Consider the following 22,330-nt stretch of genomic DNA (forward strand, 5'->3'; position numbering starts at 1 on the left):
TAGTGCCATTAAAAAATTTTCCCACCTAACCCCTACTTTTCTTTTCATAATTTGATTACACATAGTTTAAAAAGCCATATTTGAAAATCCTATAAAATCCGTTATTTTTTCATACTTTTTAAAAGAAAAAGGGTGCCAATGTTAAATGTATGAAAAGTCTAGAGAGAATTATATATTCCGCCAAATTTTCAATGGCTTATATCTCGAAAACAAGCACATGTCTTTTAAAAAGCTTGTTATTTTAATACAGAGTAGCGAACATCCTTAACTATATTTGGCATATGCAATGATTGTATGCTGTACATGTTCATCTGATCTTTACCATATTAACATGAATCATTGATTTTTATGTAATCCTTGTTGTATAACCTTTTTCTTCAAGACTTTCAACATAAATTCAATCATAATCAGTGAAGGAAGCAAGACATTTCAGCATGTACACTAAGGTTAAAAGCACAGATAAAAAAACTCTTGCACATTACTACTTATTATTGTCAGGTTGATGACCAGATATGAAGTCAAACTGTTCAGTAGTACTAGTGGAACTATGTGACAAAAATTTGAATTTCATTCCACATATTAAAATATTTAAAGTATTTTTAAACAAAAAGTAGGTTTCTGACAGATTCGAATATAGCACTCCACATTACAACTCATCCTGGTCAAGCTCTGTAGTTTATGATTTGTTGGGATAATCTTGCAGGTCTCCAATGCACAGAAGTAGCATGATCAACATCTTCTGCTCAACTGGTGCTTATGAACTTCTCATTACATGCATTTCAAGAGAATATGCTAATGTGTTATGAATACCAATACTGCTGTATACAGTATACTAGACTAATATGCTGAGCCAGATTTCAACATGCTAGTTCACAGTCTGCATGTTACCAACAAGAACACTTATTAGGACTTAGAGCAGACCCGTCTTTGCTCTAACTCATAAAAGTCTCATGCTTAGTGGAGAAGCAGCAAATAACAATTCTCAAGTCTTTGCTTTTAAACTAATCTACAAACAAACCTACCACTGACTGCATATGAGCAAACACGATAAAAAAGTAGAAGTACTGTCTCACAAGCTTTTGCCCCATGTAGAAGGCTAAAGGCATTGTTCCTTTGCTTTTTCTTTCTTCATGTAGGTGTAGGAATTTTGTCTTCTGAATTAATACATTATATTATTTTTTCTATTTATAGTACACCTCACTATAAGATGCAAAGGACATCTGAAATAACCTTTGTTTAACCAGTGTACAGGACAAATTTATTTGACCTGTATTGTGTCAACACATTACTTATATGTCTTCCCATGCTATATACGAGTTACATTAACCCAGTGATTTAATCCAATTTAGACAGAATTTTTGGTTACCCAAGGATAAATAGAGCACTTAATAAACTATATTATTTCCCCAAATCAAATGCAAGATGTCAAACTAGAGGCTCTCAAGAGCCAGTGTCTCTCACTGTATCTACTGTGTTTTTAGAAATCATATAAAATAAGGTTAAAATCATAATAAATAGTATTAGATACCCTAATAATGATTGAGGCCAAGTTTGGTTTAATTTGGCCCAGTAGTTGAATTAAAAGCAAGTCATCCTATTTTAGTCTTACAATAGTTACTGAAGACCCCTTATCATTATTTAAATTAGTTTTCAAGTTGTGACCATTTGAAATTGTTTTTTTTACAATTTTCCCTTAGACTTCTATAGTAAACCCCTATATTCTATTTTTAGCCATGGTGGCCATGTTGGTTGGATGACAGTTTCATCGGATACATTTTTCAATCAAGATACCCTATTGAAAATTGTGGCCAAGTTTAATTCGTTTTGGCCCAGTAGATTTAGTGGAGAAAACTGCAAAATTTCCTTCAAATTACCAATTCAGGGGCAGCAACCCAACATTTGGGGTTCAATTGACCGTTTTGGTCATGTTGACTTATTTGTAGATCTTACTGTGCTGTACATTATTGCTGTTTACAGTTTATCTCTATCTATAATAATATTCAAGATAATAACCCAAAACTGCAAAATTTCCTTAAAATTACCAATTCAGAAGCAGCAACCCAACAACGGGTTGTCTGATTCATCTGATGAAATATTTGCCACTGGACGTTAAGCAACCAACAATCAATCTGATTCATCTGAAAATTTCAGAGCAGATAGATCTTGACCTGATGAACAATTTTACCCCCTCAGATTTGCTCTAAATGCTTTGGTTTCAGAGATATAAGCCACAATCTACATTTTATCCCTATGTTCTATTTTTAGCCATGGTGGCCATCTTGGTTGGCGAGTTGGGTCATCGGACACATTTTATAAACTAGATACCCCAATGATGATTGTGGCCAAGTTTGGTTAAATTTGGCCCAGTGGTTTCAGAGGAGAAGATTTTTGTAAAAGTTAACGACGGTAGACAGAGGACAGACGATGGACAACGGACGCCAAGTGATGAGAAAAGCTCATTTGGCCCTTTCGGGCCTGGTGAGCTAATAAAAAAGAACAACAAGAAATTTGTGTTAAACAACAAATAAAATAGAATTCATAGAAGTTTGTTTGTGAACATGATACATGACAGTGATGACATCATAAGAACTCTTGCTGAAGGATAACAGACATTTAAAGCAAATTTAAATTATTCAACTTTTAATTTGATAAATTTGAAAACTTCAAAATAATTACATGAATACATATATTAAGAACACAATATCTAATTTAATCAAGATCGATAAATTCAATTTAGAAAAAATTCAGCAAACAATATATATAGCACTAATAGTATAAAGTCAAACAAATGTTCCTCAATGTGAAATGTTATTGTGTAGTACGGTCTTGATTGCTGATACAGTTTGGTCTGTAAATGTCTCATCCTCAATTCCAAGTGGCACATGCAGGATACTTTGCTTGAAATACTGGAAAAAAAAACCCAATAAAATATGATAGGATAAGAAAACAGCTCAATAATAGAAGATAAATCAATATGAATTCAAAACATGCAAATGTTGAAGTCCTGACCATACTTTTTTTCAGAAAGGAGAAGGATGTTAGTGTATACAGAATTTATAACTTGCTAAAAAAGTAACTTTGATAGAATGGATGATTATGGAAATTGCCAGTAAATGTTGACAACCAAGGAATGTCTGTGGTCAACATAAAAATTTGTGCATCAAAATTTAGATGACCATCAATTAATTACACAAATGGAAAGTTACAAAAATACCAATATAACCCCTGATGTAAAGAAAATATAAAAACCAAAAAGGAAGGTGGGATGAAGAAAAAAGCACTTTTGGTGTCTTCAATATGAAGAGTTAACAAGAGTGCACACGCTGAAATGTCTCGCCTACTATACTGACCATTGATTTTATGTTGATAGTCCAACATATAAAGTTTTACTACAAGTATCACATAAAATTGAGAATGGAAACGGGGAATGTGTCAAAGAGACAACAACCCGACCATAGAGCAGACAACAGCCGAAGGCCACCAATGGGTCTTCAATGCAGAGAGAAACTCCCGCACCCGGAGGCGTCCTTCAGCTGGCCCCTAAACAAATATGTATACTAGTTCAGTGATAATGGACGTCATACTAAACTCCAAATATACACAAGAAACTAAAATTAAAAATGATACAAGACTAACAAAGGCCAGAGGCTCCTGACTTGGGATAGGCGCAAAAATGCGGCTGGTTAAACATGTTTCTTGAGATCTCAACCCTCCCCTATACCTCTAGCCAATGTAGAAAAAAACAAACGCACAACAGTACAACAGTAAAACTCAGTTTAAGAGAAGTCCGAGTCCGATGTCAGAATAGGAAACAAAAGAAAATAAACAAATGACAATAATACATAAATAACAACAGACTACTAGCAGTTACTGACATGCCAGCTCCAGACTTCAATTAAACTGATTGAAAGATTATGTCTTCATCATATGAATATCAGGCACAATCCCTCCTGTTAGGGGTTTAGTATTATACCATCATAAAATATATGAGAAGAACATAATCCGTGTCATGCCAACAACTGGTTTTAGAATAAATATGTTTAATTCTGATGCAAAGACCCTATAAGTGAATCAATATAAAAGCCAAAATATGCAATCTTTAATGACCTGACAACAGTATCGTAACTATATCCCTTCTTAATAAGTCTGTTTAAAGGTTTTGTAAGTTTTTGAGGTGAATACTGACATTTTTGTGCTTTGTAAAGAATATTACCATAAAAGATTGGATGTGAAATACCCGAACGTATAAGATGTCTGCATGTTGAGTTATATTTACGAATGATGTCCTTATACCGATGATAAAATTTAGTAAATGTTTTGACTAGTTTATAATATCGAAAACCCTGGTGTAATAATTTTTCAGTAAAAAAAAAATTTCTCTCGCTAAAATCTAATACGTTGTTACACGAGCGAATCGTACAAGTTGAGATATATAAACACCATAAGATGGTGACAAGGGAACGTCACCATCTAAAAATGGATAATTAACGATAGGAAATGAAAAATCATCTCTTTTATCATAAATTTTTGTATAAAGCTTCCCGTTAATGATATAGATATTAAGATCGAGGAAAGGACAGTGGTCATTGTTAGTATTAGCTTTATTGTACCCCACGCAAAGAGTTGCAGAGGGTATAATGTTTTTGACCCGTCCGTCCGTCAGTCCTGTTTCTTGTCATCGCAACTCCTCTCATACCACACAACAGAATTTCATGAAACCTTTTCAGATAATAAGGACATACTACGTAGATGTGAATATCGACAGGAAATTACGATTCAATTTTTTTTCTAGGAGTTACGCCCCTTTGAACTTATTTCCCCAATATACTACTGCAACCTTTTGTCATCGCAACTCCTCTCAAACCACACAACAGAATTTCATGAAACCTTTTCAGATAATAATGACATACTACGTTGATGTGCATATCGACAGGAAATTACGATTCAATTTTTTTTCCAGGAGTTACGCCCCTTTGAACTTATTTTCCCAATATACTACTGCAACCTTTTGTCATCGCAACTCCTCTCAAACCACACAACAGAATTTCATGAAACTGTGTAGATAATAAGGACATACTATGTAAATGTGCATATTGACAGGAAATTATGATTCAATTTTTTTTTCTTACACTTATTTTATTTCTCCAATGCAATGTGGGGACGTGGGGTATGTGAGGGTCTCACTAAGGTTCTTTCATTTAAAGTAAGTTCAACAGGATAAATTTCTTTAGTATACATACTGAAGTCGTCATTATTGAGAGCCAATATATCATCCAAATATCTAAAAGTATTGTTAAATTTTTGTATCAGATGTTGTTTTGATGGGTCTTTGCTGATTTTAGTCATAAATTGTAACTCATAACAATACAAAAACAGATCCGCAATAAGTGGTGCACAGTTAGTCCCCATTGGAATTCCAATAACTTGACAATATACGGAATCTCCAAAGCGAACAAAAATGATATCAAGTAAAAATTCAAGGGCAGATATAGTATCAAAGCATGTCCAATTGACATAGTTCTTTTGTTTATTGCTACTAAACTAGAGGCTCTCAAGAGCCTGTGTCGCTCACCTGTATTTACTGATGCTTTGGAAATCATGTAAAATAAGGTTAAAATCATAATTAATAGTATTAGATATTAGATATTATAATGATATCTAAGACAATAACAAACAAATGTGGATAGTGTCCACATGTGGACACAGATGATGCCCCCGCTTGCATATCATATAGTTATAAAGGGACATAACTGAAGTGGTAAAAGTGACGCTACCCAAATTTGAACTTGATCCTAGTTTTGTGGTATTAAGCATTGTGTGTAAGTCTCATAACATTTGGTTGAGGCTAACTTAAGTAGAGAACAGAAACTAAAAATTCAGCAATTTCTATTTGTAAACACGCAATAAATAATTATAACTCTAGAACGGTTGTGTATAAGTTTTATATCATTTGGTTGAGACAAACTAAAGTTAAAGAACGGAAACGAAAAATTCAGCAATTTTTATGTTTATAAAGGGACATAACTCAAGAATGGTAAAAGTGTTGCCACCAAATTTCGTACTTAATCTGTATTATGTAGTAATAAGCATTGTGTATAAGTTTCATAACATTTGGTTGAGGCAAACTAAAGTAAGAGAACGGAAATGATAAATTCAGCAATTTTCCATTTGTAAAGGGGCATAACGCTAGAACAGTAAAAGTGACGCCACCAAATTTCAAACTTGATCTGTGTTTTGTGGTAATAAGCATTGTGTATAAGCTTCATAACATTTGGTTGAGGCAAACTAAAGTTAGAGAACGGAAACCAATTTTGGGACGTACGTACGTATGTTCGTACGAACAGACGGACAAGGGTAAAACTTAATGCCCCCTCCGATATGGCGGGGGCATAAAAACTGCTAAATTTCTGTAAAATTACTAACTCAGGGGCAGCAACCCAACAACAGGTTGTCAGATTCGTCTGAAAATTTCAGGGTAGATAAATCTAAATCTGATGAACATTTTTGCCACCTGTCAGATTTGCTCTAAATGATTTAGTTTCAGAGATATAAACCAAAAACTGCATTTTACCCCTATGTTCTATGTTTAACCAAGTCAGCCATGATGGTTGGAAGGCAGGGTCAGCGGACAATTTTTTTAAACTAAATACCCTAATAATGGTTATGGCCAAGTATGGTTAAATTTGTCTCAATAGTTTCAGAGAAGAAGATTTTTGTAAAAGATTACAAAAATTTATGAAAAATTGTTAAAAATTGACTATTAAGGGCAATAACTCCTAAAGGGGTCGGCTGACAATTTTGGTCATGACGACTTATTTGTAGATCTTACTTTGCTGAACATCATTGCAGTTTACACTTTATCTCTATCTATAATAATATTCAAGATAATAACCAAAAACTGCAAAATTTCCTTAAAATTACCAATTCAGGGGCAGCAACCCAACAACAGGTTGTCAGATTTGTCTGAAAATTTCAGGGCAGATAGATCTTGACCTGATAATCAGTTTTACCCTATGTCAGATTTACTCTAAATGCTTTGGTTTAGAGATATAAGCCAAAATCTACATTTTACCCCTATGTTCTATTTTTAGCCATGGTGGCCATCTTGGTTGGTTGGCGGGGTCATCAGACACATTTTTTAAACTAGATACCCTAATGATGATTGTGGCCAAGTTTGGTTAAATTTGGCCCAGTGGTTTCAGAGGAGAAGATTTTTGTAAAAGTTTACGGACGACGGACGCCAAGTGATGAGAAAAGCTTACTTGGCCCTTTAGGCCAGGTGAGCTAAAATGACCTAAAAGAGTTTGGACATATGTATTCGCATTCCGACTTTTTAAATGCCCATTTAATTAGGTGTGTGAATTTTTTCTTAATAAGAATATGAGGCAAAGTGGTATATAGGGTAGAAAAATCAAAACTTTGAACAGATTCAAAATCACCAATATATGCATGCAATTTATCAAGTACTTCCAACGAGTTTTTGACACTCCAAAAGTAGTTAATTCCACTATTTTCAAAGGCCTTATTTGAACAATTTATTATCAGGTTTTTGATTGTACCAAGTTTCATTAACATTTATGATTCAAGAAAATGAGGTCAAGGACAGAAAAACCAAGCCACAAATACATGTACACCAGCTTAGAGTATAAAAGAAAGAGACCAAACCATGGAAATTCTATATTGACCAATGAACCATGAAAATGAGGTCAAGGTCAAATAAAACCTGCCAGACTGACATCTACATCATAAAATATTTCCATACACCAAATATAGTTGACCTTTTGCATACAGTATTAGAAAAACAGACCAAAACACAAAAACTTAACATTGAACAATGAATCGTGAAAATGAGGTCAGGCCACACCAATTTAATTTCTTGTTCTACCGATTTTTCCACTCCAGAAATTGGGGCGAGCAAGCGATTTGAAAATTTTAATAAAAAAAAATTTAATTTGCAAATTTTTGAGGCGAAGCTTGAAAAGTAAAGGCGAGCGATTATATATATTTTTTTTCGTAAACATAAAATCATAGGTTCTGACAATATTGATCAAATCAAGATGGTATGAAACTTGATTTACCACTTGTACTTTGACATTTCTTTAATTTATCAACTGCTGAAGTGTTTTTTTCCCCTGTTCACCAAGACATGTAATGCCCACTTTTAATTGCAGCATATTTATGATTTTTGTATTACTGTTACTTTCTAAGGACATCAGATCTTGAAATGAATAATTGAATAATTATTTCAACTGCCTTAAATGATCTCTATTCAAATGTCGAAGATGTCATTCCTCCTTCACTGGACATGATTTATAACTAGTAACACGGCGGGTGTCTTGCAAGAAGCAGGAACTGCTCATCCTTCCGGAACACCTGAGTTCACCCCTAGTTTTTTGGGGTTCGTGCTGTTTGTTTATGTGTGTACTTCTTAGTTTTTTGTGTTATATGTTTATTGCCTGTGTCTCCATCGTTTTTGTGTTCTCATTTTTGTTCTTTGTCTTTTTGGCACTTTATATATAAATAAGATGTGGTATGAGTGCCAATGAGACAACTCTCCATCCAAGTCACAATGTATTTAAAGTTAATAATTATAGGTCAAAGTATGGCCTTCAACACGGAACTTTGGCTCACACTAAACAGCAAGCTATAAAGGGCCTCAAAATGACTAGTGTAAAACAATTCAAACATGAAAAACAACAGTCTTATCTATAACTTATTAGCTGACAGGCTAAGCTTTTTAGTGTCTATGCAAGATTGGAAGAGCAACCGATATTGCAGTTGAAGGCAACACTTCTCCTACTTCTGCGTCCTTTATTCTAACAACGAAAATCAACATAATTTTGTGAAGAATCGTCCTTGACTTTGATAAGAAATCTATGTTAATGCTCGAAACAGTTTAAAGGGTCGCGATTTGACGTTGACTCAAACGCTCTGGCGATCGCTTTTTATTTTTTAAAATGTTTACAAAAAAACCTGCGCAGGAAATAGACTTTTCCGAATGCGGGAAGCAAGAATATTTAAAAATGTATTTTTTCTGTTTAGAAAAAAATATGTGCGGGCAGGTCCGTCGAACAAGGAAATAAATTGGCGTGGCCTCAAGGTCAAATAAAACCTGCCAGACTGACATGTACATCATAAAATATTTCCATACACCAAATATAGTTGACCTACTGCATACAGTATTAGAAAAACAGACCAAAACACAAAAACTTAACATTGAGCAATGAACTGTGAAAATGAGGTCAAGGTCAAATAAAACCTGCCAGACTGACATGTACATCGTAAAATATTTCCATACACCAAATATAGTTAACCTATTGCATACAGTAATAGAAAAACAGATCAAAACACAAAAACTAAACTATAACCAATGAACCATGAAAATGAGGTTAAGGTCAGATGACACCTGCCAGTTGGACATGTACACCTTCCAATCATTACATACACCGAATATAGTAGACCTATTGCTTATAGTATCTGAGATATGGACTTGACCACGAAAACTTAACCTTGTTCACTGATCCATGAAATGAGGTCGAGGTCAAGTGAAAACTGTCTGACAGGCATGAGGACCTTGCAAGGTACGCACAAACCAAATATAGTTATCCTATCACTCATAATAAGAGAGAAATTATCATTACAAAAAATCTGAACTTTTTTTTCAAGTAGTCACTGAACCATGAAAATGAGGTCAAGGACAGTGGACATATGACAGACGGAAACTTCATATAATAAGGCATCTATATACAAAGTATTAAGCATCCAGGTCTTTTACCTGCTGAAATATTAAGCTTTTAAGAAGTTAGTTAACGCCGCAGCAGCCAGATCAATATCCCTATGTCGAGCTTTCTGCAACAAAAGTCTCAGGCTCTACAAAAATGGTGGGCTTTTCAAAATTGAAGAGTTTATTTCATGTTTATAACTATCCAGTTTTCAGCAGAAAAAAATACTGATTTATGAAATACAACATTGGGCCAAGTCATTTACATTTTCAGAACCACTGTCTGAGAAAGGTAACTTATCCTACAATTTGACATTATCTGTTATTTTCCCTTAGGAATTCATATTCTGTTACTGAAATATTGAATCTTTCCTTAAACTGTAGCTTTGTGTGGGATTATCTGTGGAAACTTCTCTCAGCACATCATGTATCTAATTACAAAGATGCCTATCAAGTTAGTAATGTAATTCATAATTCCTCTCCAGACATTAAGTTAGCAATTTAATTCAGAATACATCTTGAGCCAACAAGTTAGTAATGTAATTCATAATTCCTCTCCAGACATTAAGTTAGCAATTTAATTCAGAATACATCTTGAGCCAACAAGTTAGTAATGTAATTCATAATTCCTCTCCAGACATTAAGTTAGCAATTTAATTCAGAATACATCTTGAGCCAACAAGTTAGTAATGTAATTCATAATTCCTCTCCAGACATTAAGTTAGCAATTTAATTCAGAATACATCTTGAGCCAACAAGTTAGTAATGTAATTCATAATTCCTCTCCAGACATTAAGTTAGCAATTTAATTCAGAATACATCTTGAGCCAACAAGTTAGTAATGTAATTCATAATTCCTCTCCAGACATTAAGTTAGCAATTTAATTCAGAATACATCTTGAGCCAACAAGTTAGTAATGTAATTCATAATTCCTCTCGTGACATTAAGTTAGCAATGTAATTCAGAATAAATCTTGAGCCAACAAGTCAGTAATTTAATTGAGAATAAATCTTGAGGCTTCAAGTCATTATCATGTTATTCATATTCTTTTGGGCGATTAAGTCAGTAATGCAATTCAGAATTCCTTTTGAGCCATTAGAGTCAGTAATGTAATCTAGAATACTCCTTATGGATTTAAATCAGTAATGTAATTCAGAATACATCTTAAACCTAATAGTCAGTAATGTAATTCAGAATACATCTTAAAACCTAATAGTCAGTAATGTATTTCAGAATACCTCTTCAGCCTTCAAGTCAGTAATTTTATTAAATATACCTTCTGAGCCTGTGAGTCAGTCATATCCTCTGGTGTAACAATAACTGTTCTGCCATCATACATTCCGTCTGGCATGTAACTTATTATGATCTGCATCCTCTGTAAAAATGACTGAACTGCCCTAACAATGTCTTGGGTTTGGACCTGTCCATTACTGTTTTGTGCTATAATGGTACACACTTTCTCTACCATTTCATGAGAAGATTTACTGGGTACCTCCTGTTAAAATGAAATCACATAGAAATGCAATATACTAAACAATAAAATGCTTCGCCGAGCACAGCCTGATACGACCGCAGAGGTCGAACCATGAACAGTTGGGGCAAGTTTGGACACAATATTCAAGCTGGATACTGTCTGAATTTGGATTGTGATCAAATTTTTGACATAATTTACGTTTCTGACACAAAATAAATGTGGTCAAAGATCTTAATAAACAGCTGCGCCATGAGCGCATGATACGCCTGTCGTCTTGTGTGTGAATTTTTATGCAATAATCATAAATAGTTTCTGACATGCGAAAACCCCCCTTTTTTTTACAAAAAACTCAATATCTCTAAAATAAAATTTTGAATCAAAATCAAAAAGTATACAGATCTTTAGATTAATATAACTAAGAAGTGTGTAAAATTTTAAGCAATAATCATAAATCGTTTTTGAGATACGGCACGACATGTGAAAAACCCCTCCCCCTTTTTTTACAAAATACTCAATAACTCAAAAAAAAATTTTGAATCATCACCAAAAAGTATACAGATCTTAATGTTAATATAACTAAGAAGTGTGTAAAGTTTTAAGCAATAATCATAAACTGTTTTTTGAGATAAAGCGTGACATGTGAAAAACCCCTCCCCTTTTTTTAACAAAATACTCAATATCTCTAAAATAAAATTTTGAATCATCACCAAAAAGTATACAGATCTTAAGATTAATATAACTAAGAAGTGTCTAAAGTTTTAAGCAATAATCATAAATTATTTTTGACATACGGCGCGACATGTGACAAAAAACACACACCTGTTTTAGTTACTAAGTCCCGTAACTCAAAAAGTTTTAATCTTGTTTTCACCAAAAAGTATACAGATCGTTTGACCATCATAAGAAACAACTATATTAAGTTTCATGAAATTTGGATAAGTTGTTCTCAAGTTAAGGTGCAACATGTTTACGCCGGACAGACAGATGGACAGACGACATTTGTATACCATAATACGTCCCGTCAAAATTTTGACGGGTGTATAAAAATTTGAAATGGGACATTTAATTTACCTAGTATGGTCTGATATCCAAAATCTAACAACATGGTTAGATTCAGCATATAAAAAAACACCAAAAACTTAATTTTAGTTGAAATCAAACAAAGTTTAATTTTGGACCCTTCAAACCATGCGGATCCCGTCTTTTGACGGGTTTGACGTCGTCGTTCTCAGTGCGGAACCCGTCTTTTGACGGGTTGCACTGGCAATTTTGTGACCTTTGCAAAAACCTTCTAATCTTCGCATAATCACAAAATTCTGAGTTAAAATTTGATTTGAGATTCTGATATATGTTCATCATTCAATTTGAATCTGTGTAAGCCTTTAAAATAAACGAATTTTTACTTTATCTTGCTTTTATGAAAAAAAAAATTGTTTTGGGCATGACGTAGAAAATCTAAAAATACCTCTAGGGAAGTCCCTTTCTTCCTCGCTTAATTCTTGTTCATTTGATTATTAAAACTGTATGTCTGGGTAAAAAACACGAGTTTTTTGACACGTGTAAAGTTCTTTTGCGAAAAAATATGGAATTATGTAAGTAGAAATATGAAATAAAACAGTTAACGTGAAATACGGAAATTCCCGCGCATATGCCCCGCCCTTTCCTGTATTATATAAATAGATTTCGTCTAAAACCTAAAGAATAAAATGTTCTTTTAAAGTTTACCATCAATTTATTGTTGTTATCTAAATGATATCTTGATAATTTAGAAATCTGATGTTAAAAATAGATTAATTGCACGGAAATAAGAACCGGAAGTTTACTCTCGTGAGAGACGTTCCGAAAGAGAAAATGAAAGTTGTCACGGTTGACACAAACAAATTCTATAGCTTTTTTTCTGTAGACTATATCAGTATCCACGCTTAAGGATCGACACTTCCCGTAAAAATTAATAATGTTAAAGCACAAATCAATCCTTCTTAGTGCTGTTAATAATTATCTTTCCTCTTATAAGCTCTGAAAAGCTTTTTCCAAAATAAAAGAAACGTGAATCGAAGAAAGAAAATGTGAATCCTTTGCCAAATCCATTTATCGTCTGATATTTTCCCATTTTTATGGGGTTTTCAGGTATATTCAAGAAAAATAAATTGAAAAATATGAATGAGTTTTGTTGTTTTTCCAATGAGTTTACCATACTGTGCAGCTATTTTTTTTCTATCCTTTTTCCACCAAAAAAAAATAAAAAGGGGGCGTTTCTGTTTACTTTCTGATTATGGCAGAAGCCAGCAGTTCTACTGCTGAGAATATTTGTGAACTATTTGCTGATACTGATAGTGAAAATGAAGAGTTTGAAGGATTTACTGTAAATGACCTCGATGATGATGACCTAAATATTGACAATGTTTCTGAAAGAGATGATTTGTTTGACATTGATAACTGGGTTATGGGTGAAAAGAATCCAGAACTTCTACAATTTACACAAACTCCAGGAATTAAGTGTGAACTTCCAGACAATGCGTCTGTTTCTGACTATTTCTTTTTATACGTCAATGACAATGATTTTGAGAAAATTTCTGAGGAAACAAACAGATATGCACAGCAGTATCTTGAAAAAAACAATAACTTGAGTAGATTTTCAAGGTTCAGAAAGTGGACAAACACTACTGCCGCAGAAATGAAGCGCTATATTGCTGTTATTTTTGCAATGGGTATTCTGTCACAGGCAGATGTAACAGATTACTGGAGTAAAAACCCTGTCACCTCAACACCATTCTTTCCGTCAACTATGTCAAGAGACAGATTTCTCTTAATTTCATCTTTCTTCCATCTTGCTAACAATGATGAGTTTGTTGCTAGAGGTCAACCAAACCATAACCCACTTTTTAAACTTGGAACATTCTATAATCGTGTTGTCAACAGATTTCACTCAGTGTACACACCTAGTCAATCAATTTCATTAGATGAAGGAATGATTCCTTGGAGGGGTAACCTCTCATTTAGAGTTTACAGCCCTGACAAGCCGGTAAAATATGGAATCAAAGCATACATGATAAGTGACTCCAGTAACGGTTATGTTTCCAAATTTAAGTTGTATACTGGAAAGTCAAGTATTGGTCCAAGTTCAAATGGCGCAACATATGACTTAGTAATGGATATGTTAAGAGGCATGTATGAAAAGGGTTATAACCTGTATTGTGACAATTACTACACATCTCCCCAACTATTTTGGGATCTCTATGTTCTAGGAGTAGGAGCAACAGGCACTGTTAGGTCTAATCATCGTGGAATTCCACAATTTTTTAAAAGACAAAAAACTTACAAATAAAGGAGATCTTTCCGTTATGAGTAATGGTCCCTTGACCTGTGTTAAATTTCTTGATGGAAAGCCCGTTTTTATGCTTTCAACTGTTCACAAAACTAACTTGGTCAACACACGCCGTCGTGACCGTGAGACAAATGAATTCATAAAAAAACCAAGTGTTGTTAATTACTATAACAAATACATGGGTGGTGTAGATCGGGCTGATCAAATGATTTCTTACGTCAATAGTGTTGTTAAATCTTTTAAGTGGTGGAAAAAGGTTATTTTCCATGTTCTTGCTATTGCCATGCTAGATGCTTATATAAAGCTGACTATCCTAATATAACACATAAAGTGTTCAGAAGACAACTAATCAGCGAACTTATATCAAATAACCCATTAGAAAGCGATAAAGTAGGTAGGCCTTCAAATGCAAAATTAGGACGCTTAAGTGAAAGACACTTCATATCTAGAATTGTAGGGGAGGGCAAAAAAAAAAACATTGCACGTTTATGCAAAGTCTGCAACGAAGCTGACAAGAACAATGTAAATATGAACAATAATTTTCAAAAACGCAAACAGCCACGTCATGAGACTTCTTATGAATGTATAGATTGTAGTGTATCTCTGTGCATTGAGCCATGCTTTAAGATATGGCATACACAAAAAGAATATGTTGTTGCCTACAAGAGATGGAAGAATTCTTCCGTCCAACCAGTTGATGAAGAATAGTTTCTTGTTGCATGTGTTTATGTTATGAATATCAATTATAAAATTATTGTTATGGATTATTATTTTCAATTACAGTATCAAATGATCTTTTCAGAAATAACAATTTTAGAACCAAACAGTAGACAAACAAGGTGAATAAAAGGAGATGTGGGGTAAATGTTAATTAGGAGGCAACCAAACTTAAAAGTTGTGTACATTCAAATGATCTTACAAAAGTCAATGATTTGGCAGGTTTTTGCTTGCTTAAAATTCAGCAGCATATAGTCAGTATAGTTGTTTGTATGAAGGAAGAGTATTTTTATTACCTCAATTTATTTGGAACATAAAAAAATCCCATTGCTTTATCAGAAAAGATATGTTAAAGATGTTAAAGTCTGTATAGTGTAGTACAACTTATTAACCACCTAAACCCTTCAAGAAGCAGTCCTACTAGTTTGACAGCATGTTAAAAGTAGTTGTGCAAACATGTAATGATTTCTCCTTAGCACTATTATCACATGTACAGTGATGTAAATTTTGTCCTACAATTACATCTTGATTACCTGTATATAAAATATGTACAACTGCATATAAAACTTGTGTACATTACATTAAGGTTTTTAACTACATAAACTGATCAAAACATCATATAATCATAAAGCCTTAGACAAAACTAGTTATAAATTGAAATTATTCAAACCTGGACAGAAACAGAGGTAATAGGAATTACAAAGTGAGTTGTCAAATTTGTCAAAAAATTAAATATCCTGCTTTCTTGGTTACAAATGTCGAATTTCTGTCGCTCTTTCGTCCTAATTATGCAAATTCTCTTGCAATTGAAACTAAGGAAACCAAGATGTTACCATAGTAACCACTTTTTACTTGACTGAATACTTAAACTAAATTAATTTATGATGTGCTATTACCTGTCTATTATAATGTTGAGACTGTTTGTAGTAAAGCAACAATTTGTTATCTTATTAATTTCTTCTCACAATAAGAGCATCTTTACACAGGTGAGTCATATATTATTTACATTAAATTTCTGCATTTTTGTCATATATGTTTTTTTATTTTCAGTTATTTTCAGTTTACTACAGTTTAGAGTTGTATTTAGATGGATAAGAAATGATTATATAGCTAGGCTAGCCAGTAAAATACATTTTAATGAAAAAAATACTAAAAAATTGCAAAAAATTTTTGTTACCATAGCAACCATTGTGACAAATTATTATATAGTGCTTCAACTATATGGATATCAAGTTTTGGACCAATCAAAGCATTTATCATCAAGTTAGGGACAAATTAATAATGATGCTATTTTTATGAAAAATTTAACAAAACAATTCAGCATACAGACTACATGTGTAGAAAACAAGTCAGCATGGTAAGGGTTAATATGGATTAATTTGAAAACAGGGCCCAAAATAAAAAATCTAAATGCACAATAAGATTCAGCATATCATAGAGCCGCAATAATACAATTATTCAGTTTTTGATGAAATCAAACAAAGTTTAATTTTGGACCCTTTGGACCTCAATGTAGACCAATTTAAAAATGGGGACCCAATATCCAAAAAGAGTAATACAAGGTTAGAACCCTCAAAAATTAAAGACTTTAAATTAATCCCATTGAAATCGGTTAAAAAGATTTGTATTTATTTTCAATTGAAGATTTCTTGCTATTGCGCAATACTTAGTTAATCTGTTATATATATAGAGAATATTATATGGCTTTTTCAATATCACATCCGTATCAACCCGAGACACCTATATAATCCCAAGAGCTCAACCTGAGACACCAATATAATCCCAAGAGCTGCTCTTGGGATTATATTGGTGTCTCGGGTTGATACGGATGTGATATTGAAAGAGCCATTTCATATACACTTTATTATATATCTCAAGTAGATGTTTATTTTTCATGTGATGTGACGTCATACAGATTAGGGGTTTTTGATAAAGCCTTTGCAACAGTGACTGCTGTCGATGATGTCACGCCATACAGATTAAGGGATTATATTGGTGTCTCGGGTTGATATGGATGTGATATTGAAAAAGCCATATCATATACACTTTATTATATATCTCAAGTAGATGGGTTTTTTTTTCATGTGATGTGACGTCATACAAATTAGGGGTTTGATAAAGACTTTGCAATGGTGACTGCTGTCGATGACGTCACCCCATACAGATTAAGGGTGTGATAAAGCCTTTGCAACCGTGACTGATATCGATATCATCACAGACGGCTGATACAGCACAATTGCCATTGATCGTATTACACATACAATTTACATGTATTTACTACTAAGAATATAAAAAAATAATTTACACATGTTAGGTGTGTATCTCCTGCCATATCAGTATTTGTTGCTTTTATATATAAGTCAGAAATAATCAATGTAAAAATGGAAAATTTTTTGGGAAAAAAACAATCCCCCCAAAAAATATTTGAAATTTTGAAAAATCGAAGAAAAAAAATCCCCCCAAACATTTTGAACCCCCCTTGGAGTAATTACCCCCAAACTCAATCCCAGCCTTCCCTTTGTGGTATTGAACCTTGTGCTACAATTCCTGAGAGATCCATACACTTACACACAAGTTATTGTCAGGAAACTACAAAAATGCTTGTTTTTGGTCCCTAATTCCTAAACTGTTGGTACCATAAACCCCCAAAATCAATCCCAACCTTCCTTTTGTGGTATTGAACCTTCTGGTAAAATTTCATAGAGATCCATTCACTTAAACTAGAGTTATTGTCCGGAAACCAAATGTGTCTTCTGACGATGACGACGACACGATGGCATTATACGAATGCAAATTTTTTGGGGTCGTAAAAAAAATGGCTATATTTTGTACAACATAGCTTAATATGAATTGAAAACTTTAAAAAAAAAAATTGAAAAAGAAGCGTGTTAATTTTTTTTTTTATCTAGTACAAGTCATGCTTGAAATAGTCAATTTTTAATGATTAATGTCTCATAATGTAATTCACAATACATCTTGAACCATTAAGTCAGTTCAGGAGCTTGTCCTCATGAACCAAACACTCTTTATAAAGAGAAGATTATGAAATCTTGGGTTATGAGAAATGCTCCAAATTGTCAATGTGACAACCCACTACAATAAAATGAATGACATCTAGAAACCAACAAATTGTCTTTGATAATAATTGTCTCTACAATATTTCAAGCTCAAAACCTTTCCATGTTAACAGGATATGTCTCTTTGCAATCACTAGTTTAAACCAAAAAAAACCCAAAAAAAACACAAGATTTGAACACTGCAGTTTTGCAAATGAGAAAATGAAAAAGTCAAAAATCTTTTTAATTAAACAGATATTTCAAGAAATTAAATAGAAGAGAGTTTTACTACAGTTTTTATATTTGGTAAATGCTATTCCCATCTCTACTTTAAAATGCTGTACACAAAAGAAATTCAGCAATGAAAGCAATTTTTTGGGTAATTTGGAGTTTCCCTTAGAATAACATTTTCATCACATTAAATATACAATGGTCTGATTTACCGTCTCTAACCATTGATTTTATGTTGAAAGTCTTAAAGATAAAGATTTTGCTACAAGTATCACATAAACTTAACATTTTTCAAGATCCATGACAATGACGTCAAGGTCACACAGACATGTGCAACTTACAATTATTCCATACACCAAATATAGTTGACCCATTGCTTATGGTAATTGAAAAACAGACCAAAACACAAAAACTTAATGTTAACCAATGAACCATGGAAATGAGGTCAAGGTCAGATGATACTGGCTAGAAAGACATGAACACCTTACAATAATTCCATACACCAATTATAGTTGACCTATTGCTATTAGTATTTGAAAAACAGACCAAACACAAAAATTTAACTTTGACCAATGAACCATGAAAATGAGGTCAAGGTCAGATCACACTGGCTAGACAGACATGTACACCTTACAATCATTCCATAAACCAAATATTGTTGACCTATTGCTTCTAGTACTTGAAAAACAGACCAAAACACAAAAACTTAACATTGACCAATGAACCATTAAAATGAGATCAAGGTCAGATGACACCAGCTAGACAGACATGTACACCTTACAATCATTCCATAAACCAAATATAGTTGACCTATTGCTTACAGTACTTGAAAAACAGACCAAAACACAAAAACTTAACATTGACCAATGAACCATTAAAATGAGGTCAAGGTCAGATGAAACCTGCCAGTCTGACATGTACTCCTTACAATCATTTCATACGCCACATATTGTCGACATGCAGCTTGTAGTATCTGAGAAACTGACCTAATCACGTAACTTTAACCTTGATCACTGATCCATGAATTGAGGTCAAGGTCAGGTTAAACCTGTCGGACATGTAGACGTTGCAAGGAACCCATATACCAAATATAATTATCCTATTACTCAAAATAAGTGAGAAATTCACATGACAAAAAAACTTTTTTTTTTTTCATGCAGTCACTGAACCATGAAAATGAGGTCAAGGACAATGGGCATATGACAGACAGAAACTTCGTAACATAAGGTATCTGCATACAAGATATGAAGCAACCAGGTTTTTTACCCTCTGAAATATAAAGCTTTAGACAAAAAAACCCAACTTATTAAAGTAAAGCAGTAGGATGACTTATTATTGTGACCTGGGTGTTTATCTAATGTAATTTTGAGAAGTAAAATATGGAGCCTAAATGACAATTACCAATTGAAAACTTACAATTTTCTTACTTTTGATTTTTGGGAGTACTTTTCTGATCAACTCTACTCTTAACTGATAATGTAAGGAGATGGAGTAATATAAGTTAACAGATTGTTTCTGGGTCCTATTAATTATTCAATTAATATGTTAATGCCCAACTGTGTATATTATTTAACTTGAATTTCATTAATAAAATATGTTTACAATAACTGATGCTGTTTTCAAATCATTTTGAATTCTGAATTCCTACTTACAAGATCTTTATCCAACTTTAGAACATGCAACAGTGACAACAGAATTTCTCTCTTTCTATCCAGAGCAGGTTCTATTGATTTCAGTTTTTTCTCAATCAATGGCAGAGGTGATTCAATTAAAGTTAAACTTTTGACACCAGGATTGGTAGGACTGTCTGGTTTCTGAAATGCCATCTCTAAACACAACCTGGCTCCAATAGAATAACCAACCAGATGTACAGGTTTATCTTGATGCAACAGGTCTATCTCCTGAAATTCATATGTGAAAACGTTTTCTCCACTTTAAACAATGGTTTAATATTGAACTATCCAATATTGAATTGATGAATCTTGCCTTAAAAACATCAACATTCTCCATATATGCAGTTTTTTTTTATCTGTAATATGTTGTAAGAAAAGCAGTACTGTGGATTCATTTATTTTTGTAGGTACCAATTTTCATTGATTGAGACAAACTAGCATTTTGTTGAACATTTAAATCTGTGGTTCCTCTTTACACAAGAAATCCTCAAAAATCAGTATCCAATGAATAATAATGAATCTACACTATTTAACATTTTATACAAATATTTCAAAATGACACACTCTTTATAGAAGATATGAATTTTGCACACACAAATTAGATCACTAGTCGTACCTGTAAAAAGTGACCAGCTAAGGCTTGAATAGAATATAAAGGTGAATCATCTGTGCATTGTATAACATAGAAACTGTGATGTTCATCTTCAGTTAAAGGTTTAAATGTCTCAAGAGTTTCTGAAAGTATAAAAACACATAGATGAACAATCCAATAGTTGTCTTACAAAATGAAACCATCCCTCAATCCTTTTGCTTAAAAATACAATCAATTTTAAAGAAACATATATATTAACCTTAACTAGTTGTCCGTTTATAAAGAAAAAGACCCATACCTCTAGTCTCCCAGTAAACCATGGCAAAAAGTTAAAAAAGAAAGTTTGAGCAATGGTAAGAAAATAATACCCTCTGCATCTTAACTTACAATCTAGTCTTGAAATTTCAATCTAATCTCAGAAAAGGACATTCCAACCATAATTTTACTGCCTCAGTGGTCTATTGCTCATCTAGAATGTGGGATGTAAAACGGTTATTTACTAGGTCAGTTCAAACCAGACTTTAAATTAATGCTTTTCTGCTAATCACACAACATTTAAGAGTACGGTCATAGACAGTTCAACTTGAGTAAACTAGAGGCTCTAAAGAGCCTGTGTCGCTTACCTTGGTCTATGTGAATATTAAACAAAGGACGCAGATGGATTCATGACAAAATTGTGTTTTGGTGGTGGTGATGTGTTTGTACATCTTAATTTACTGAACATTTTTCCTGCTTACAATTATCTCTATCTATAATTAACTTGGCCCAGTAGTTTCAGAGGAGACGATTTTTGTAAAAGATTACTAAGATTTACGAAAAAATGGTTAAAAATTGACTATAAAGGGCAATAACTCCTAAAGGGGTCAACTGACAATTTCGGTCATGTTGACTTATTTGTAGATCTTACTTTGCCGACATTTATTGTTTTTTACAGTTTATCTTTATCTATAATAATATTCAAGATAATAACCAAAAACAGCAAAATTACCTTAAAATTACCAATTCAGGGGCAGCAACCCAACAACGGGTTGTCCGATTCATCTGAAAATTTCAGGGCAGATAGATCTTGACCTGATAAAACAATTTTTACTTCATGTCAGATTTGCTTTAAATGCTTTGGTTTTTGAATTAAAAGCCAAAAACTGAATTTTACCCCTATGTTCTATTTTTAGCCGTGGCGGCCATCTTGGTTGGTTGACCAGGTCACGCCACACATTTTTAAAACTAGATAACCAAATGATGATTGTGGCCAAGTTTGGTTTAATTTTGGCCCAGTTGTTTCAGAGGAGAAGATTTTTGTAAAAGATGACTAAGATTTACGAAAAATGGTTAAAAATTGACTATAAAAGGCAATTACTCCTAAAGGGGTCAACTGACCATTTCAGTCATGTTGACTTATTTGTTAATCTTACTTTGCTGAACATTATTGCTGTTTACAGTTTATCTCTATCTATAATAATATTCAAGATAATAACCAAAAACAGCAAAATTTCCTTAAAATTACCAATTCAGGGGCAGCAACCCAACAACAGGTTGTTCG

General features: G+C 33.2%; 1 protein-coding gene across 1 annotated transcript in view; it reads right to left on the reverse strand.

Moving 5' to 3' along the window:
* Window positions 1-2,680: 2,680 nt before the first annotated feature.
* The window catches only part of LOC127710281 (fatty acid synthase-like), a 63,319-nt gene continuing 43,669 nt past the window's right edge, over window positions 2,681-22,330 (reverse strand). The window contains exons 22-25 of the mRNA XM_052216064.1: window positions 20,815-20,933; window positions 20,178-20,426; window positions 10,999-11,217; window positions 2,681-2,906 (exon numbers count right to left, since the gene is read on the reverse strand). Of these exons, the coding sequence (XP_052072024.1) occupies window positions 2,796-2,906; window positions 10,999-11,217; window positions 20,178-20,426; window positions 20,815-20,933 (698 nt within the window). The 3' untranslated portion in view covers window positions 2,681-2,795. The remainder of the gene's footprint in view (window positions 2,907-10,998; window positions 11,218-20,177; window positions 20,427-20,814; window positions 20,934-22,330) is intronic.

The sequence above is a fragment of the Mytilus californianus genome, unplaced genomic scaffold, assembly GCF_021869535.1.
Source record: "Mytilus californianus isolate M0D057914Y unplaced genomic scaffold, xbMytCali1.0.p SCAF_7, whole genome shotgun sequence".
Lineage (NCBI taxonomy): Eukaryota > Metazoa > Mollusca > Bivalvia > Mytilida > Mytilidae > Mytilus > Mytilus californianus.